General features: G+C 29.5%; 2 protein-coding genes across 2 annotated transcripts in view; both read right to left on the reverse strand.

Annotated features, from left to right (window-relative positions):
* Positions 1-931: 931 nt before the first annotated feature.
* On the reverse strand, positions 932-17767 carry LOC123655180 (centrosomal protein of 290 kDa-like). Its single transcript, XM_045591015.1, has 32 exons — positions 17162-17767; positions 15124-15187; positions 14559-14818; positions 14350-14485; positions 13501-13637; positions 13056-13160; positions 12688-12981; positions 12434-12621; positions 11963-12223; positions 11580-11707; positions 11333-11507; positions 9698-10530; positions 9450-9615; positions 9227-9365; positions 9036-9145; positions 8768-8944; positions 8352-8607; positions 8022-8265; positions 7329-7941; positions 7033-7171; positions 6854-6955; positions 5554-5727; positions 5272-5474; positions 4789-4938; positions 4550-4684; positions 3939-4093; positions 3424-3587; positions 2664-2824; positions 2379-2506; positions 1881-1981; positions 1255-1392; positions 932-1096 (listed from the first exon to the last, which is right to left on the reverse strand). Exons 1-32 carry the CDS (start codon positions 17339-17341, stop codon positions 1031-1033), a joined length of 6282 nt encoding a protein of 2093 aa, XP_045446971.1. The 5' UTR covers positions 17342-17767; the 3' UTR covers positions 932-1030.
* Positions 17768-18828: 1061 nt separating this feature from the next.
* The window catches only part of LOC123655356, an 87480-nt gene continuing 85257 nt past the window's right edge, over positions 18829-21051 (reverse strand). Inside the window, exons 22-23 of the mRNA XM_045591168.1 lie at positions 20801-20946; positions 18829-20554 (exon numbers count right to left, since the gene is read on the reverse strand). Coding sequence (XP_045447124.1) covers positions 20532-20554; positions 20801-20946 — 169 coding nt within the window. The 3' untranslated portion in view covers positions 18829-20531. The remainder of the gene's footprint in view (positions 20555-20800; positions 20947-21051) is intronic.

The raw sequence follows: 21051 nt of genomic DNA on the forward strand, positions 1-21051 counted from the left end.
TTGTTTTGAGACTTCATGATACCTTTCGTATTCTTGTATATATTTGTGTATAATTGAATATTAATATATTTATAGGGCGAATTAATCATAAATATTAGCCTTTGACTGTATTTGAAATATAAAATAATCGAACACAATAAATTGAAATGAATAAATTGAAAATATTAACATGTAACAAAGTATTATGACATGAATCTGACTAAAACGACTAAATTTGGACTATAGCAAGATAGACCTACAGTTAATTTTAGTATACCAAATATCATGTACCTACTTATTTTATTTTTGAGAAGTTTAAAGAATAATTATTAATGCATTAAAATTTTGTTAATATTAAAACATAACGCATAAAGTTAACGCTGTTCGGCTATAGGCTAAGAGCACAATTGTATTTCGCTATGCTAGATAAAATTCATTTTTTTGACAATATCGAAATATATAACTTCAAAATTTAACAAATCATGTGAGATATTATATGACTTGCCACAAAATTAATATATGAATAATTATATGGTATAGTGATTACGTTTATCATATCTAATATAAGATTTAAGGTAAATTAAAATCATACATTAAATATTAAAAGTATAATTGTTATGCAATTAGGAAATGATGTTTGATGTGACATGTAAAAGTAGAATGTTTGTAGACAATAGTAAATATAAAAATATATGCGTGTTGGTTATTTATAACATGATGATTCAGGATTATATATTTTATTTATTGTATTATGTTTTTTAAAATAAGTACTTAAATTTTATATTGAACGAATTATTTGAAATATAATTTGAAGACAATCGTTGGTGTCTTTACTAATTTAAATATCGTTTACAGATATTAGTTTTAAAATGAAAGCTGTGTTTAGGTTACTTATAGTACTTTAATGTGAACGTTGTGCTTTTATTTGATAGCATAAGAAATAAAAAAAATATTTGAAAAAGTGAATTATATTTATGGTGAAAACATATATACCTATTTTATACGATTACATTATTATACATTAACTGAGAAGTTTTATTTTAATATAATTCTACGCTGACATGAAGCCCTCTTTACCTTCCGACAGCTGACCTAAACGACGCCTGAGCAACATATTCTGAAAAATAATTTAAATTATGAATATATATTATTCTTGCAATGATTAACTATTATATTTGTTTAGTTATTGTTTTGTTTGTGATTAAAATTAATATTATTATTTTATTAATAATGGATTAAATATAGACAATTAAAACAAAATTCTGTGTAACTAACCTCTTTCAATAATTCTTCCTCTCTTTCAGCGGCTATTTTCAGCATGTCCTTTGATTTCTCTAAAAGTGCGTCTTTTTCTAAGATGCTTCTTTTGAGATTAGATATTTCGATGCGATATGATTCTATTTGATTTCGAACCTAAAATATGTTAATATAAACGTAGCTTTTAAGAATAATGGTTACTGTCAACACTTTTCCTCATACGGGACTTACGGCAATTATCATTTTGCAAGTCACCATTATTTCGATAAAGTTGCAGACGCCATGGTCATGGGTGAAATATCGATAATTTCGAAATAAAAATTGCTATAAATCCCGTACAAGTAAAAATCTTGTAAATGTAGTAGAGTAATATAAAAATAAATATACTGATATTACTACTACCATTTCTGTATAAACAGAATTTCTACTTAGTACTTGGAGTTTCAATTAAAAAAAAAAAAAAAAACAAATTATAACAAATCTTTACTAAAAGTATACGATAAATGGATATTTCCTTTTTAATACTCAAGACACTTTATTTTTGTACATTATTTTTAAGTAAAAATAAATTATTAGTTTTATAGATATTAGTTTGGTAATTTATTTATTAAAAAAAAATGCCAACTGCTACTTTTAATACTAACCTTATCAGATCCGCATCGCCCGCTACTTGGCCGAGAGTCACCACGTTTTTGAACACTCGTTGATGAAGACTTGTGATCCGCTTGCAATTTACTTACAAGCCCTATAAAATAATGTTATTAAAACCATGTAACAAACCGTGAATCTACGACTTACCTGTATATTTCGGAAATATTACTACCTACGTGTTACCTAATTTAAGTCATCATGTATAATTATAACTTTTATTATTCTCATTCCTTTTTTTTTTCTTTAAGAGAATTTTTTCTAAGTTGTAGTTACAAAAAGTTATATTTGTAAAAAAATAACCCTCGGTGAAAGTCTTAATGAAAATTTAAAAAAATTAATGATTCGACAGATTAAATTACACTATAGGTCTGAGAAGGTAAACATTTCGTCTACAACACGTTCAATCATCGATTTAAGCTCTTAAAAAATTTGGACGGATAAAAGTAGGTATAATTTTTAAAGACTTAAGACAGCTAGTAGTAAACATATACCTCGAAGAGTAAGAACGGTCTGTTCCAAGTCATTAACACGTTGCTGGTGAGCAGGAACTGGAATACTTTCCATAGAATTCACTTTTAACGTCAACTGCATGTTTTCTTCTTTTAACATATCGCAGTAACTGTGACATTATTACATGTTATAGAACATCGTGATACATAATTGTATGTATAGTTATTATTGATAAAAAAGATAAGTTTTATTAATATAATCCATTTAATGGAAAATAAAATAACAAAATTAAAGAAAAAAAATTAAAATAAATGAATTGTTCTTACCTTCTCCAATACTGTATCTCTGGTTGTGTATCCGCCGTAGATTTTAACGGTGACCTTATCTGTGACTCGAGGAGGGTTGATTCTAGTTTCAACACTTGCCCCTTAAGTGACGTTATTTCCGCTAGAGATTTTTCGTATTCTGACACTAAAGTTTCATTTCCCTGAAAATAAAATAATAGATAATAAGTAATGCACACTTAACAACACCCGTAGGGCGTAAATCTTGTTCCTAGGGTCCGACAACACAATATCAAATATCTTTATTGCCTATACAAATATTTATCATGTGTGGATCATCAATTAGCAAGTTGAAGTGGCAGTGGACTGGTCATCTGTGTCGCAGGACCGATGGCCATTGGAGTAGACGGGTCCTAGAGTGGAGACCGCGTCTTGGCAAAACGCAGTGTGGGACGTCCTCCGGCCCGTTGGACCGACGATCTACGTAAGATTGCCGGTGTAGGCTGGATGAGGATTCCGGAAGACCGGGATGTCTGGCGCGAACTTGGGGAGGCCTATGTCCAGCAGTGGATTGCGATAGGCTGAAATGATGATGATGATGAAGATGATGATGATGTGGATCATCAACAATCATCAACCCGAGACCGCTAGCGTATAAGTTAATTGCTGTGACCACTGAACCAAAGCGTCTTTAATTACTTACAACTAATAAAATTCATTAGTAAATAATTATAATATGGTCACAAATAATTATTAAGTTAACTATTGAGTAATAACGTGTTACTCTAGTATTGATATTCACCATTTCCGCGATTTCAAGAGCAGCAATTCTTCGTTGCTGTGCTTCGATTCTGTCGAGTAACGCACGTGTAGATACGACTGTTGTACTATTGCATTGCTCACTTCTTGACGAGGTTTTTTCTGATCTCTCTGTATCATGTTTTTCAATTGCCAATCGCTTTTCTTCTATAAAATACAACATGTTTCTCAATTATTAAATTTCAATGTGAATCCTTATTTTTCTTACTTCATAACTTGAGAATGAATTGACCGACTATATTATTATTTTTTTAAAGTAACTATGTAGAACGATTTTAAAGAATGAAAACTGAAGAAAATTGTGACCCTATTTTATAAAACGGTGCTATTATTACGTTCATACGTTTATATTACGCAATGCAGAATAACGTCTGTTAGGTCAGCTAGTTATTAGTTACTCAATCTTTATATCAGAGTTAGTAGAGTTAAGTAAACGAATGTTCATATGTGCATTAAATATAGCCTGCTACACTTATTAAAACGGTTAAAATAATTTACGTGTTTCATCTCCAAGTCTTGATAAAAGAATACGCTTTTCTTTTTCCAATCTGCTCACGGCTGATTTACTTAAGCCTAGACTCGTTTCTAGTTTTTTAAGTTCTTGACATTTTTCTTCATAACGTGCTTGCCAACGATCTGCTGCCTGCTGTGCCCTATTAAAAGATATCAAAGTTAAATGACCAGTAGTCAATTATGAAAGGATTAAAAGTTTCTTATTTTCTTTTACCTTTTTACTATTTTTTTATGGTTACTTTAATAATCCTTTGATATGTATAGAAATATCTTGGTCAAAATGCGCGAATAATACTGCTTTCAGAAGCGTTGACCTCCTGTGTCCAGAGCTTCTGGTGAGGTTCGGGGGTAGGGTTGGCAATGCGCCTGCGATGCTTCTGGTATTGAAGGCGTCTATAAGCTACGGTAACTGCTTACCATCAGGTACAACAACATAGGATTATTGTTTGCCGAACTAGTCTAACAAAAAAGTAACAACAAAAAAATATCGTAGGCTTGTCTACTTATAATTGGTTGGCCAGAAAGTAACACATAGGTACAGTAGACATCACTTTAAAAAAATGTTTTATTTTTGTATGATAAGTATGTTTCGATACCTTTTCCATTTATCCCAAAGTGCGACATTAGAATGCGCATCGCGGCGTGCGCTAGTCAGTTGCGCTTGCAGTGACGCGATCTTACTTTGCAATGCTGCTGATTCCGCAGACGGCACTTTGTTTCCAGTGGTGGTGCTAAATGTTATTTTAATAGTACGTTACTATATTTAGAATTACTATTATTCATTATTATATATTGTATATTAAATGCGTTCAGGAAAATGTATAATAAGAATTACATGCGAAAAACTTGGTTTCTAAGGTTTTGTGCATCCAGTCGGGATCTACGTTCTCTTGCTACCAGAACTTTAATTTGTCGTCGCAGTATTGCATTTTGTTTACCCATTAACTGCTTCTCTCTTCGTAAGCGTTCTATTAACGGCTCTTGCCTAAAAAAGTCAAGTTTCAAATTATTGCACATTTTGTTGCTACATTGAAATTGTCATTTCTTTGAGAAAAAAAAAACGAAAATTAAGTTTATTAAATATATAATATAATTATATTTATATAATGTGAGTAGGAAGTCAAATATCATGACAAGCAAAGCTTATTTCAAGTAGGTGCTTATGAATTTTTAAATTAGTCATACCGTTTGTATGTAATTTCTTAAACTGTGCCATTGTATGAACCAATAAGCATTAAGAAAATCATATCATTACACAAAAAAGAAAATCATTACTGGGCAAAGGCAAATAGAAATTGTAAGTGAATTAATAACATACCATATCGCGGTTGAACTACAAGGCAACTTTGCAAAATCATCTTGTGCTTCGTTAATGTCAACCGTTGATTCAAACTTTAACTCTAGCCTATCTGATCCTTGCTGTGACACTCCATCGCTGACTTCATCGACCTCCACAATAGCGGAGAGATCGAAACTGGGATCATTATTTGTAAGCATGGTTTGCATATTTAGAATTTGTGTCTAGAAGTAGCAGATGACAATGCGATGGGTCTATTTCCATTAAAAAGTGATTTAAAATAAGAATTTATATGAAATTTACCTTGAGATTGTTTACAACAGAACGAAGTTGATCAATGTGATTATCTTTTTCAGTCATCTGTTTCAGGTGCAAGGTTTTTTGTTCAGTTAATCGAGACCGTAACTCCAAGTGCTCACGTTGCATCTCCTTTAGTTGTGTTAACCAATGTTGATTTTCCGCCATATAGGATTCTACCTAAGTTTAAAAAGAGAATATAAATTATGTGTTCGGCAATTGTTATTTGTGATGCTCCTGGTGTTACTAGTGTCCATAAGATACGGTAACCATCACGCGGACAGTACACTTGGTATAAACAATTAGAAAGTTACATTAACATTTTGTAAACAATTTCGTCACTGACTCTACATTAAAGATAATATAGTGTGCCTACTTACTAATGTAATGTCCCTACCTACTAATGTAATGTCCCTACGTATTAATGTAATGTCCCTACGTATTAATGTTATGTCTTTTATTATTGTAAACAAAATCTAGAAACAAATCGATATTCGATATGTTACATAGTCGATTGATAAATTATTATATGTTCTATCGCCAGTCGCCATTATAAGTTCGCACTGTATTATCGTATCAATAATTAAATATTGTAAATTATAATTTACGCTTCAGCCTGTAATATCCCACTACTACTTAGTAACGCCTACTTTGAAATAAAAAAAAAAAAAATAAAATTAAAAATAAAAATTGCATGTTTTTAGAATAAAAAGGACATGGGTTCATAAGCCCGTGGATGTATATCACTTGTAAAAAAAAAAACCCACTACTGGGCATAGGTCTCTTTCTCCATGTAGGAAAAGGATCAGAGCTTAATCCACCACGCTGCTCCAATGCGGGTTGGTGGATATATTCCCTACTATGAGTAACGATCGCTATCAGGTGTACATGATAACAACCGGGACCGACGGCTTAACGTGCTCTCCGAGGCACGGTGGGGAGACCCACAAGGACTGCACAAACACCAAGACCACGGCAAACACCTGTATGGCCAATACAAATGTTTGTGATGTGCGGGGCCGCGTGGCGCCGCGTTTGCACATCGGTTACAGCCATGGATTGTATCTGTTGCGCTGGCGGTTGCGGGTTCAATCCCCGCACATGACAAATTATAATTTATCAATACATATATCTACACTCAATTGCCTTGCATTATATCAACCTCATGACAATTAGGCAAAATAGTATATACAACAGATTTAATGGAGTAATATTTAGCAATAAAATTTAGAGAATTTGTTTCATTTTATTGAATAAAAATTGCCATGAATAAATTTGTATATATATCTTTATTTTTTTTCCTTACTTCTTGAGTGTGTCTCTCTTTCAATTGTGCACTTAGTTGTTCCATTTTATTAAGTCTTTCGGTTGCCAAATTCTTCCAACGCTCTAATTCACTTTGTTGATTCTCACTGAAACAATTTTTTACAGAAAATATCATTTTTTTAATGATAGTATTTTTAAGGTAATGTTAATAATAGAAACTAACAAATTTCCTTTATATCCGTCTAATTCACTTTGTAGTTTAAAACATTTTTCTTCTAAATCACAAATTTTTACTGTAAATTTATTATTTGTTTCTTTATTAACGTCACTCTGGGAAGATGTTGCTTGAGTTTCTCTCCTGCAATAAATAATATATTAGCGAAATTATATAAGACGCATTTTTTTAAGAACTAAGATAAGTTTTAATTATCTACGACGTGTGACTAATATGATGGATTGCTGATGGAAAAAAATTAAAATCTTAATTTCAAGAATTTATAAGTTATTTAACATACTCATCGAATTTAGTTTGTAAATCTTTTAGCTTTATTTGTAAGTTTTTCAAAGAATTTGCATAATCTTCTCTTTCTTTGCTTAATAATTGTCGATATTCAGATATTATTTCTTTTTTGTCATTTTCTGTTTTCTTGACCTCCAATAGAAGAGCTTGATTTTCTGAGTTCATAGTTTCATTTAATTTGCTTATTTCCGTTAGTTGATTTGATTTTAGGTCATTAATTTCCTGTTTTAATGATTCTTGCACCGTTTGTAATGTTTTATTTAATTTATCCTTTTGTTTATTGGATTCAGTTATATTTTTAAGCATCGTATTTATTTCCTCCTTTTCCATACGTAGTTGTAATATTTCCTGGCTTTGCTGTATCGCTGTGGAAGTGTTATCTGCAATAATTCTATCCTTTTCTTGTTTCTCCGATAAAAGACGTTCAACTAATAGATTTAAATTTTCATTTTTTTGGCAATGTTCTGTTTGTACTGATTTTACATGATATGTTACCAAAACAGTTTGTGTCTCTCGTTCTTTCTTTGTCTTTATCTGTGTTACATTTTTGAAATCATCAACAATATCCTCATTTTCTTTACGGTGAGACAAAGTTTTTGTGCGGCTTCCTGCAAATATATATTACACAAGCTATATTTTGATATAATATGAAGTAAAATATACTAAAATAAAATATCCATGTACTTACTTCTGCTACTTGTGTCATCATCAGATTGAACATCTAGTATTTGTAATTCAACTGGCTCCTTTTCTTTTCTGTGATATACATTTTGAGTTGGTGAGTCCTGAATCCTTTGAGTTTTGAATCCTTGATTAACGTTAATCAGTGTTTTTTCTAGTAGAGCACATTGTTTTAACAATTCTTGCCGTGATTGTTCTAAGGATTCTATCTTTACTTTATAATATTCAATTTCAAGGTTTTTACTTTTCTCCTAAAACATTTTTTATTTATTTAATATTTTGTATTAAAACTACAATTTTTTTTCGTATTATAAATAATGAAAACAAAAATTCTTACTGATATAATGTTTTTTATTTTATGTTTACAAGAGTCTTCTATGCATTTTGTCGACGATAAATTTAATATTTGACTGTAAACACTATGTTTCATCATCAAGTTTGACTGTAAATCATCCACTTCGTTAAGTTTTTCATTTAAGTTATCAGATTTGAGTTGAAGGTTTTCCAACTTTTCTACGAAATTTTCAATAGAAAAAAGAGGTAAGCTTCCATGATATTGTTGTCGCAATACATTAAATATTTCGTTCGTATTCCTTAAACAATGTTTTTGTTATTTTATTATGTACGTAATATGAACTAAATTTATTAATTTAACTTGAGGTCACTTAATTTTGCAGTGCTGAGTGATATATGATAGGACAAATTGTACTCGAAATTTATAATATTATATTTAATCTTTCTGCTTCTCCTTACCTTAAATTGCTATTAAATCTGTCCATATAAATATCAAAAATCTTTTGACGATTCAATAATTGCTCTTCAGTTTCAGCTCTCAATTCCTTTTCCTTACTTAAAGCAAGTTTGAGAGCTTCTATTTTATTTTGATTTTCTGTACTTTGCAATTGGGCTAATAATACTTCACCACTTATTCTGTTAAAGATAATTAAAATACATAAGTATCAAAGCTAACAAAAGAATAAGTGATTTAACGACAAATAGGTTAAATCAAAATAAGTTATACCTAGCTATTGTAGCTTTTGTATCATTTGTAGATTGCAAATCTACTATTTGATGCCTTAACATATTTATTTCTTTATTACAATTTAATTCCTTATTTTTATAGGTTTGTAACTGAAATTTAAATTACACATTATGATATTTACTAAGACTAAGAATAAATGTATTTTAAAATAATAAGCCCATTTCAATTACCTCTAAGATAACGTTATCTAATTTGTTTCCAACATTTTGACATTGATTTTTAAGAATAATATTTTCCTCGTTTAATTTTTCAATTTGTTTCTGAAGAAATATTACATTTTCACATGGTTCCAAATGTTGAATTTTGTCACTGTAAAAATAATGTATATTGAAATTATTTTAAATATATATGACGTGTACCTTCCATTTATAAAATAAGCAAGAATCTAAATACATTATTTCTGATTGTGAAGTTTCTAAATCCAATATTTTCTTTTCCAACTTTTCATTCTCATCATTTTTATTTTGTAATTCAATGTAAGCTTGTTGAAGCTGTTTTTGTAGTATTATATGATTATTATTTAATATTATTTCATTTACGCTATTTTTATTGTCAGTTGCTGTAATTAAAAAAGTATTATTAGATTTCACTTATATCATGTATAAGTTTATTAATTATTAAATTATATAATAGATATTTACAATTGATAATTGTTTCTCTCCGAATAATTTCTAGAATTTCAAATTTATTTTTCTCTAACCGTTTTTGTAAATCTTCTGAAAAAATGTATTTTTTTGTCTTTTCTTCTACAGTGAATCTATTTTTTAATATAGATTTATTGAACATAGCATTTTGTTTTAAAAATAAACTACGAGGTACAGAATTACGTAATTTGTCGCTCAAATTTATAATAGACTGGATTAAATTTTGAATTTTAATTTCGTATGCATGAGCCTCATTTAATCTTTCTTTCTTATTTTCTAACAATTCATTTGTTATATTTTCATTTAACGTTCTTATTTGTTTATATGAATCTTCTAAAAAGGTATACTTTCTATCTACGAAGTCTGACTTATTCGTATTTATTAGACCTGGTGAAAGGTTACTAGTATCGTCTTCTTTTTCATCTATTTGAGATTTTAAGTTTTCTATTTCTGCTTTATAATGTTCTTCTTTGATCCTCCATTTATTACGGTCATCAGCTGTTTTAACTGTTAAATTGGTAAACGTATCGAAAAGAATAGTAAATTTATTTTGGAAATATTGAATAACTTGCTTAAACTGATTTTCAAACCAAATGTTTTCTTTAGAAATATAAGCCTGTATATCGTTTTCGTTGCATAAGTCGATATTTTCGTAATTTGTGTCCATCACCCAAGATCCAAACTCGCCAATACTAACATCAGACATATTTGAAACGACATCTTCTGTGTCCTTTTTAATATTGTTTTTTACATCCTGAAGTGTTTTTAACAATTCTAAAGATTTTTGTTCCTCTTCGCTTAACTTCGCCATTACTTTAAACGTTTCATTTCTAAAAACATTCCAAAATTATTGATATTAACGATTTATTGCTTGTGTACTTCTAAAATAATAGATATAATAAAAAATATTTTTTTAATGTTATAGAAAAATAAAAAAGATAACTAACTAAAAACTCTTTTTTGTTTTTAAAAAATTAAAAAAAAATGTATTTTTTATTATACCTATTATTTTAGTGTATTCAACGAATAATCTTTGCGATGGAGTTGTTATAAAAATAAGTATTATTTTATCGTTCTCGAGTTATTTTGACCTTATATTTTTGATGTATTTGTTACTCCATAGAGTTATTCCATAATTTAAGCTCTATATTCCATTGCATACATTGCATAAATTTTATATAAAAATTAAATATAAAGTGTTAGCGATATATTATGCAGTTATTTACTAAATTATTATTATGTTTTTTAATATAAAAATAAATGGTTTTTACCGAAAATATGTTATCTATATATATAAAAATTTCGTGTTATGATGTATGTGGGCGAAACCTCAAAACTACTGAACAAATTTTTATAAGCTTTTGTAAGCATATTTTGGTCCAATTTGGGAGATATGTCATACAATTGGAGTTTTGTCTCAATTGGATCCGGTAGGTGGCACTGCTATCGATATGTAAGCAATCAAATTTGGTAGCTGTTTTCCAGGCAGGACAACGTCCGCTCGTATTTACGGTAATAGGGTTATACTAAATATAGCAAAAACTATTTTTAACGTCGTCTGTTTTATTCGATTTTAAATAGAATCTGATATTTTATTTACGATAAAATATCAATTTGAAAGTGTAAGTATACCTGGATTCATGAAGTGCTTGCATTAAAGCATCTTTGGTACCTAAAGCTGCTTTTAATTCCATAACTGTCTTCATATGCGGTGAAAACCAACCTGCAGATTTTTGTGCTTCCATCGCATGTAAGACAGCATCTAAACTAGGGCATTCCAATGCTAAAATGCCAGAACTCGTATTGCCTTAAAAAGATTTACAATTTAATACAGTATGTTAATTATGTCAAAATAAACGGAATTCTCGCAAAACCTTACTATTATCTTTCAAGAAATTCAAAATTTCAGTAAGTCCATTTCTAAGTCCTTCATTTTCTTCAATTATTGCTTGGATATTGGCATGTCTTGACGTATTTTCATTTATTGAAATGTTTGTTTGATAATCACTATAAAATTTAACATTAGAAAAAAAATTAGAATGTAAATCGTCAATATTATCGTAATTAAATTTAATAAAGAATACTGAATCAAAAAAATTACTGTCGGATAATGTCATCCGTTAAATAGCGTTATCCATAACTGGTGAAACAGGCCCTTAGTGATAATATCGCCTTTGCAATTATTTAAGTTAGAATATTGCTATTTTCTTTAATATTATTCTGAATGTACAATGAAGTATTAAGTAAGTAAATTAGACATACTTATCTATCGCCTGATTAAGAGAAACTAAATTTTGATTTTTATTATTAACATTTTCATTTAATTTTTCCGTTTTTGTTGTCATTTTTAAAGTAGCAATCATTGTTTCTTTTTCATGGTTATCTATCTCAAGAGAAATAAGCCTGTTTTCATACGATTTTATCTTTTTTGAGAGCTCTTTATTGCTTTTTTCCATTTCACTGTACTTTTTTAAAATACCACAAGTATTAATTTGTTCGTTTGATGGTAGTTTTAATTTTTCTCTGAAACAATACAAGTTATTGTTATTACTTTTTTGAAAATTAAAATAAAATTAAATTTATTATTTATTAAAAATAGGAAAGTAATGATTGTCTTTTATTATTATTGAATTTTAATGTAAATAATTACTGTCGCTTATCCATGAATGACAAACATGCAAGACAAGTTTAAGTTGTAATTATATTTTTAGTCAGTTTGAAATTTACACAAACCTCATTGTTTCATTTTCAAGTTGAAGATCATTAACAATTTGATTTAAATCGTTTACTTCATTGACTAGTTTTTTAATGCCTTCGTCCTTAATTCTTAAGTCTCGCTTCTTTTTTTTTATACCTTCTATCAATGTATTTATACCTTCATCTGATTTTAACAATTGTAATTGTTCAGATATCTCGCTGATCTAAAAAGTTGTAACTAAAAAAAATTTGAAAAAAAGTGTCAAGTAACAAATTATCTTTACACTTACCTCTTCTTCTCTCAAAGCCAATATATTCTCGGAACATTGTAGAGCGTCACATAATCTTTTAATTTTTTTCTTAAGTTTGATGATCATATTCTTTTCTTTACCATCATCGCTTTCATTTTTATGCTCAGACAATGTACTATCAGGTATATCATTAATTATTGATTTAAGTTGTTTGTTTTCATTTGTCAATGCTTCTATTAATCTAGCGGATTTCATTATTTGATCAGAAGCTTCTGCCAATTTTACTTGCAATTCTTTCATTTTGGATTCTTCCGGAGAAGTTTTCGGTTTAACCTTGAAAATATATGTAAAGATTTTTTAGATTACTTTTAAGTCATAGAACTTAAAATTTTACAATTCGTACTTACTTTTGGTGATACAATTTTAGTAGTTGTTAATTTTAAATCTTCTTTTAATTGTCTATTCTCATCTGATAAGCGTTTAATTTCTTCTGTTTGACATTTTAATAAATTCTGTATAACAAGAGTAGCACATATATATGAAAATATAGTTACAAAATCTTAAAAAGAAGGTAGTTCATGAAGAAGAAGAAAATAATGCTGAGTTAAATGATTATAAAACCTGATATAACTCAACGATACTAGTAAAGATTTAAACCTGTGATCTTTCGCTTACCACGAAAGAGTTTTCTATATAGGGCTTCATACCTGTCTTGTCTTTTCCTCTTAAAGTTTAATTATCTCACGTCGTAGTTATGATACGTAAACAACATATAGTAATTGTTGTGAAAACTAGGTTTATTTCTTATTATTATTATATTGTAGTATAAGTTATTGATTTTTCTTTACTAACCTCTAATTGTAGGATTTTATTTTTACTATCTCCTTCTATTTTCTCGTATTTTAAATCTTTATTATTTATTTCATTTTTTAAGATTTCCAGCTCCATGTGTAAATTAGCTCTTTCTAATTCAGTCTTACCAAGATGTTCTAGAAAATCGAAATTCCTAAATGAAATCTATTATAATAATAAACATTTATTTTTAACTAACTTCAAAAGAAGAGGAGGTTACTCAATTCGACCGTATATATATATGTATGACCGTATATATATATGACCGTATATATATATATATATATATATATATATATATATATATATATATGTATATATATTTATATGTTATATGAACCGATTTTGATAATTATTTTTTTGTTGGAAAGGAGATATCCGAAGTGTGAACTATTATAAGGAAACCAGGATCTGATGATGGGATCCCAGAGAAATTGAGGGAAACCCTCGAAAATCCGCATAACTTTTTACAGGGTGTACCGATTTTGATGATTTTTAATTTAATCGAAAGCCGATATTTATCATGTGGCTACATTTAAATTTCATTGTGATCTGATTACAAAGTTTGGAGTAATCTTTGATAATCCGTATTTACTTGACTATTTTTTCGTCTACCTACGTTGCATTACTTGTCAATGTAGAATGAAGTCGGTTTTTTTTGTTTGCCAGCAAACACAATTATTATATTATGACAGTTATTGTCACTAGCTCATTACATTATTAACTGCACACACATCACTACAAATCGGCGAAGACCTATTTATTACGTACGTATGTATATACAATATGACTATGAGTATGATTTTTACTCATTATTTTATTGTAATATTCTTAAAGTAAAACGTATACCTTTGAAATTATCATTATTTTTATTGAGTTCAAATAATTGTTCAGTCATGTTTTCGATAAGAAGTGTTGCTTCCCTTAACTTTTCTTTAAAAATTGTCAATTTGTTTTTTAGAGTTGTATTTTCCTCTTCTAACATCTGAAATTTACAAACAAAAAATATGACGACAAGTGTAATTTCACACAAATAATTTATGTGTCCTTAAACATACTTTAACATCACCAAGCAATTTATTAATATGCTTGTTTCTTTTGGATATTTCATTTTCTAGCTGTGCTATAGCATTAATTTCGGAGAGTGTATTGCGACTTGAATCGCTGTCTTGCTGGGTAAGATTACTTTCGTTATCTTTAGTTTTTCGACCTTCCAATTTAGCTATATCTGCGTAAAGTTGTTCTAAAACTTCCTTGTTTGCTTTGATAACTTCTTCTTGGTGCGCAATTGTTTCTAATATGCTATCAGAATTCATACCTGGAGAATCTTCAAATGAAAATCAATACAAATATTAAAATAGTTAGTCAAGGCAAGTTAAAAACAGATTTAAAGATATCACAAAATTCTCAAATTTTTGCTACACACAGGGTAACTAACAGCTTGTTATATATTCAAGTTTTAGTCGAAAATTGACGTTCACTCTTCAGTGGACATCTCCTTAATGAGTTTTCGAGTCTATGTGCGTATGTTTGCATTATCAATAAAAATGCAAATCGTGTTGTATCGTATCATCGTTGATAAATTCTTAATACAAATTTTTGTCTTTACATTGTATTACTTACCTGTAATTGTACTTTTTTCTTTAGATTTTACTTTCTTTTTCGATTTTGCTATTAAATTATTAACCTATAACAAATATTAAAAAAATCCATTTACTTAATTTTATGATATACTTATTTTATTTACAAAAACCTCACATTTAATAACCTAATAGAAAAAATCCTATCTTGCTTATTTGGTTAATTATAAAACATAAATATTCAGATCACAATAAACATCGATAAACATGTACCTATACTCCGTTTATACTAGAGATGCCACGAATAGTAATTTGGCCGAATACCGAATACCGAATGTTCGGCGAGGCTCTTGGCCGAAGCGCCGAACATTCGGCAGCCGAATATTCGGCCACACTTAGTACTTTTCGCGGGCAACAAGACACAACTCGTCACTGTACGAGTTTAAACTTGCATCGCTGAAGTAATACGTACTTCGCGGTCGTGTTACAACCTGCTTTATTTGTTGGTCGTTGATGCGTCGTACTTACTGTATACTTAAATATAACATTTAATGTGATTGATTACCATAAGAAATATCACCGTTTGTTCGAGAAAAGCAAAATGAATCAATTTAATAAGAAATCGCCTATTTGGAACTATTACGAAATTTATAGTGATGACAATAAACTGGCAGTTTGTTTGTTGTGTTTGTTTCTTACCACTGGTAGATTTTAAATATTAATTTGTTAGTTCTTTTTTGGTTAAATAAATATCTTTGTGAGTAATATTTCGAGGTTTTCATAATTTATTTGGTAATCCTTACTGTATTTTATCATAAATAAGGAAGTAAATCTGTTTATAACGATTTCGCGCCCAAACTGCTGAACCGATTTAAATGAAATTTGGTACACAGATACTCTAAAGCCTTAGAAAAGACATGGGCTATATTTTACGCGAAGATACCGAATAGCGAAAAAAAGAGGCCGAATAGCCGAATATCGAATAATTGCCGAATATTCGTGGCATCTCTAGTTTATACATTTGGGATCGAACCTTTGATGGCAGTCGTCACTTAGGTGGCAAAAACAAACGCCTAATGCGGTTATAATTTGTTTTCATATCGGAGGCTATAAAATAAGTAGGAACATATAATAAAACTTGTACATTTAACTGTGTTTGCTACTAAATGAAAAAAAAACGACTTCAATTACATCGAGAACTAATACAACATAGACGAAGAAATAGTCAAGTAAATATGCATTAACAAAGATTACTCGAAAAGTTTTAATCAGATCTCGATGAAATTTAAATGTGATCACATGGTAAACATCGGCCTTCGATTAAATTAAAAATCATCAAAATCGGTACACCCAGTAAACGTTTTGCAGATTTTCAAGGGTTTCCCTCGATTTCTCTTGGATCCCATCATCAGATCCTTGTTTCCTTATCATGGTACCACACTTAGAATATTTGCTTTCCAATAAAACAAGAATTATCAAAATCGGTACATCCAGTTATGCGGTATAATACAACGTAGGTCGACGAAAAAAGCGTCAAGTAAAAACGCATTATTAGATATAGCTTTTTGTTGGAAAGGAAATATCCCAAGTTTAGTACCATGATAAGGAAACCAGGATCTGATGATGGGATCCCAGAGAAATCGAGGGAAACTCTTGAAAATCCGCAATAACTTTTTACTGAGTGTACCGATTTTGATAATTATTTTTTTGTTGGAAAGAAGATATCTCTAGTTTAGTACCATGATAAGGAAACCAGGATCTGATGGTGGGATCCCGGAGAAATCGAGGGAACTTCTTGAAAATCCGCAATAACTTTTTACTGGGTGTACCGATTTTAATAATTTTTAATTTAGTCGAAAGCTGATGTTTGTCATGTGGTCACATATAAATTTTATTGAGATCTGATAACTACTTTTTGAATAATCTTTGATAACGCAATGTTACTTGACTATTTTTTCGTCGATCTACGTTGTATTACTCGTCGACATAATTGAAGTCCGTTTTTTTTTTTCGTTTGCGAGCAAACACAATTATTCTTTTTGATTACCATATAAGAGATGTAAATACTCGTAGGTACTTACTTGTTCAGTTTTATATTTTAAAATATCTTGACAAAGCCGGAATAAAGTTTTTAAGTCACTAAAGTTAAGTTCAATATCATCAGCTTCCATCCAAGACAAGCTTTCACAGAGTTTTTCTTTTTCCTTTTGCTTTAATTCCCTTTGGGAGAATTTTATAATCTCTCTCCAATCCATTTCCATTTTTATTATTTTAGTACTATACAACAAAGTACTTATTTTGAATGAAACTTCTTCTTATTTATAAATTACGATTTCACTGGTTTTTTTAAATGAAACGCTTAAAAATATATTAGACCTGATGACTAACTCAAACATTCTGTTTAATGTTTGTGACTTAATTGGTTGCTAGGCAACACTTTCATATGCAAGCTGTGATTGCTATACAATTACTAGGTTATAATTATGGTATATGCTCTTTGGGTCTTTGGTATTCTTGAAAAGTAAAGAAAGGCATAATCAGAGAGATTTGGATTTTATTCGAACTTCTGATCTACTGTTATCAAGCTTCATTTGTTTCATGTACTAATTACAATTGGTCTTAAAATTTATGTGGTTGAAAAAAATAAAGTTTACCTACCTAATGATGATGTAGTATGATGAAGTGAAGAAAGTTTTTGTAAACAAAATACAAGATAATTAATTTTTAACATAATTGATTTTTTTCGCTTCTGTTATTCATAATAGATTTGTTTTTTATTGGATTACTTAAAAAGAGTTAAAATTTTCCAAATGTTGCTTGTGATTTTTGGAGTTACATCTATGTCAACAATTAAAATGTTGACTTTGTATTACTTATAGTATACACTAGTTAGCAAATATGTTATATATTTTTTATAATATTCATATATTTGTTGTAATTTCATAATCGATATAAATGCAATAATTCTTTGATGAAAACAGTATACACACAATTCCTTCATTCACAAAATATTATTATTTTTCTCAGTTATTTTTATCATTTATATTAATATTTACACTTATAAAAAAAAAACCGTCAGCGTCGGATCACGTCCTAGTTTTACTAGGCAGTCACAGGACTGTCGATTTGTAGTTTTAATGATAAATCGCTTGTGGTTATTATATGTGTTTTGATTATTATTGTCGTCAGCTTATTAAGTATTCTGTATGTATGTATGTATGTATGTATGTATGTATGTATGTATGTATGTATGTATGTATGTATGTATGTATGTATGTATGTATGTATGTATGTAGGCATGTAGGTATGTATGTATTTATATATGTATGTATGTCTGTGTGTAAGTTTGTATATGTATATGTCTGTATGCACATTTGTATCTGTTTATGTATTTTTATATTTTTATGGTATTTATATATGAACTATTTGCTCATGTATATACTAAGCCACTAACTTTACTCTATATTTCGTCCCCTTTTTTCTTCTTTATCTGAATTTTACTGGTAATCGATTTTGTACACCTACAGACGTCTGCTCTTGTACGTCCTAAGGTTGGCTGGTAGAGAATGCTTTTAGCATTAAGCCCGCCTTTTGTACAATTCTATAATGTGTTGTGCAATAAAGTATTAATAAATAAATAAATAATGCATGTTTAACAATAGGCATGGGCATTTTAATTCCGTAAAAAAAATAGGTATAAATGAAATAAAATTACACTTACAACAGGTATATAAAAGAAAAACACGAATAATAGAATTTTTTTATTATTAGATGTGATGACATTGAACAATAGCAGTAAATGTTACATTGCATGTCGAGGTGTCAACAACAAATAAACTTTTGTGCTTCTAAAAATAAATTAACAAAACTACAACAATAGGTTAAAAATAATTAATCTTTATTACATAAAATAAGCAATTACATAGGGCGAGAGTAACATTACCTGGGTAAAAAAATAAGGGTTTAAATACATTTAAGTGTAATAAATTGTCAATTACATAGAGGATAGGAATAAATTCTTACAGAAGATAGAAAGAGGGATTTTGCTAATGTTCAGTTTACAGTGACTAGACATTCAAGAGCCAAGCCAAGATTTTCATATCATAGTTTCTCTGAGTAGTTCATACCTAATTTTCATTATATACGATACGATACATCTAATTTAAATCAAACATATAAAATAGTATTGTCAACGTTGTCTATTATATTACTCGCCCTATATACACCGAACATTGCGTAGTTATGAGTATTTATATACTTGTACATATTTTATTAGAGCTACCTATGTTAATGCGGTAACTAGTAAAAAAACACGGTGGCTAATGAACTAATGTTTATGTTAGCGATAAATATATTAGTTTATTTATGAATCCAATTTTATCGATACTCACAAAATGCCCAAACTTTGCTAAGTTAGAAAATTGGTGGAAGACGCGCTTTATGTATTCAAAGTTTGACTTTTGTCATTTCATTTATTCAAAAACTGTATGGTACATTTTTTGGAAAATTAGATTACAGATATGGTATATTTTTGTGTTACATGCGAGTTATCATTGGAAAATAAAGTTAGTCATGAATTAGTATAATCATGCAAGGCTGCATTCTTTTAAAAACTTCACTTTTAAAAGATGAGCTTCAAACCCCAACTCCTACACAAATAAATAACTATAACTAGTGAACGACTTTACAGGTATATATTTTTATTATACAATTATACAACACCATAAATATTCAATACACGTATTCTTTGGGCGCGCTAATAACTTTGGGGTGATCTTGTTTGAGGTACATACATTTTTTCATCAAATTAAAAAAAATAAAATAAAGCATATCAAAATTTACATTTAACAAACTGTAAAATGTGTTACATTATGGTTCATGTCAAACTTAAAACATTAAAAGAAACATACAAATAGCTATACATACCTCCTTGTATGTTTCTTTTAGAGAGAGCACATCGATAGCTTCCGTAAATGTGAAATATATAACACGATTTATTTATAAAAGGATATAAAAGTCATGGTTTACATTTTGGTAATATTTAGATAATGTATTATCTATAAATTATTAGTACACAATAAAAATTTCAAGACATTGTTTTATTTCTACTGTATTTTCTGTTTAAGATATATCTAACAGACACCGTACCGAGAAATTTATTCGATTATATGGAGATAAAATAGAAATGATTATTAAACCTGTTGTGGCGTTCGTGTAAAATTACAAAGCAATACAAAATCTGATTAATAATCACACTCTTTTCTGATATTTGTCGAAAGAGCCAACCGTAAAGTTACTTAAATGTATCATCCGTCTCTCTCACACGAGCGGTTTGACCTATAAGTTAGAGAGAGACAGACTGAGGTGGATCGTTGCGACATTCGCCTACTGCGAGCGTCGCGCGCACAGCGCCGCGCTGCGCAGGCGCCGCAGCAGCGACGTGTGGCGCTATCAGATGCGTTCGACGTAGTTACCTATAATTCAAAATTTAACAAATGTTAACTGTAAATTAAGCATGTTTTACACTATCGATAGAGAATTATAAATTATCAGGCCGACGGAAGATCTTTTGTAATAGTAATTTTCTACAAGAAGAAAACAAAACTTAAATGTTAAAGGTACAATTGGAATTTAGTGTAGTCAAAAAACCATAGATACCGTAATTCCTAAAAGTGTAAGAAAGTTCGTAAAAAATGAATTCGTAAATATATGAATCGTACCGGGGAAAGTGCCAAATCGTCCGGTCCTTTGGCTGGAGCCGACGTACCAGCCGTCGTCACATTTCTCTAACACGTACACCGTGTCTCCTTCGTTTAGTTCCAGCTCATCGGGGTTTTGCGGTCTATATTTGTACATTGCGCGGTATCTAAAACAGTATTTATAATATTTAACGATTTGGTGAAGTACCGAGCGATTTAACGGAGGTACAGTAGGAAATATCCAGCTCAAAATGTAGAACAGCCCGACTGGG

The sequence above is a fragment of the Melitaea cinxia genome, chromosome 7, assembly GCF_905220565.1.
Source record: "Melitaea cinxia chromosome 7, ilMelCinx1.1, whole genome shotgun sequence".
Taxonomy (NCBI): Eukaryota; Metazoa; Arthropoda; class Insecta; order Lepidoptera; family Nymphalidae; genus Melitaea; species Melitaea cinxia.

Bases quoted from the DNA above. Each gene is read 5' to 3' on its own strand.
- LOC123655180 (XM_045591015.1), bottom strand. From the start codon at position 17,341: ATGGAAATGGATTGGAGAGAGATTATAAAATTCTCCCAAAGGGAATTA. The intron at 10,531-11,332 runs GTATACTTACAC...GAATGTTTTTAG, and splicing joins CAAGCACTTCATGAATCCAG to AAATGAAACGTTTAAAGTAA. The intron at 5,475-5,553 runs GTAAATTTCATA...TGCTACTTCTAG, and splicing joins CTGTTGTAAACAATCTCAAG to ACACAAATTCTAAATATGCA.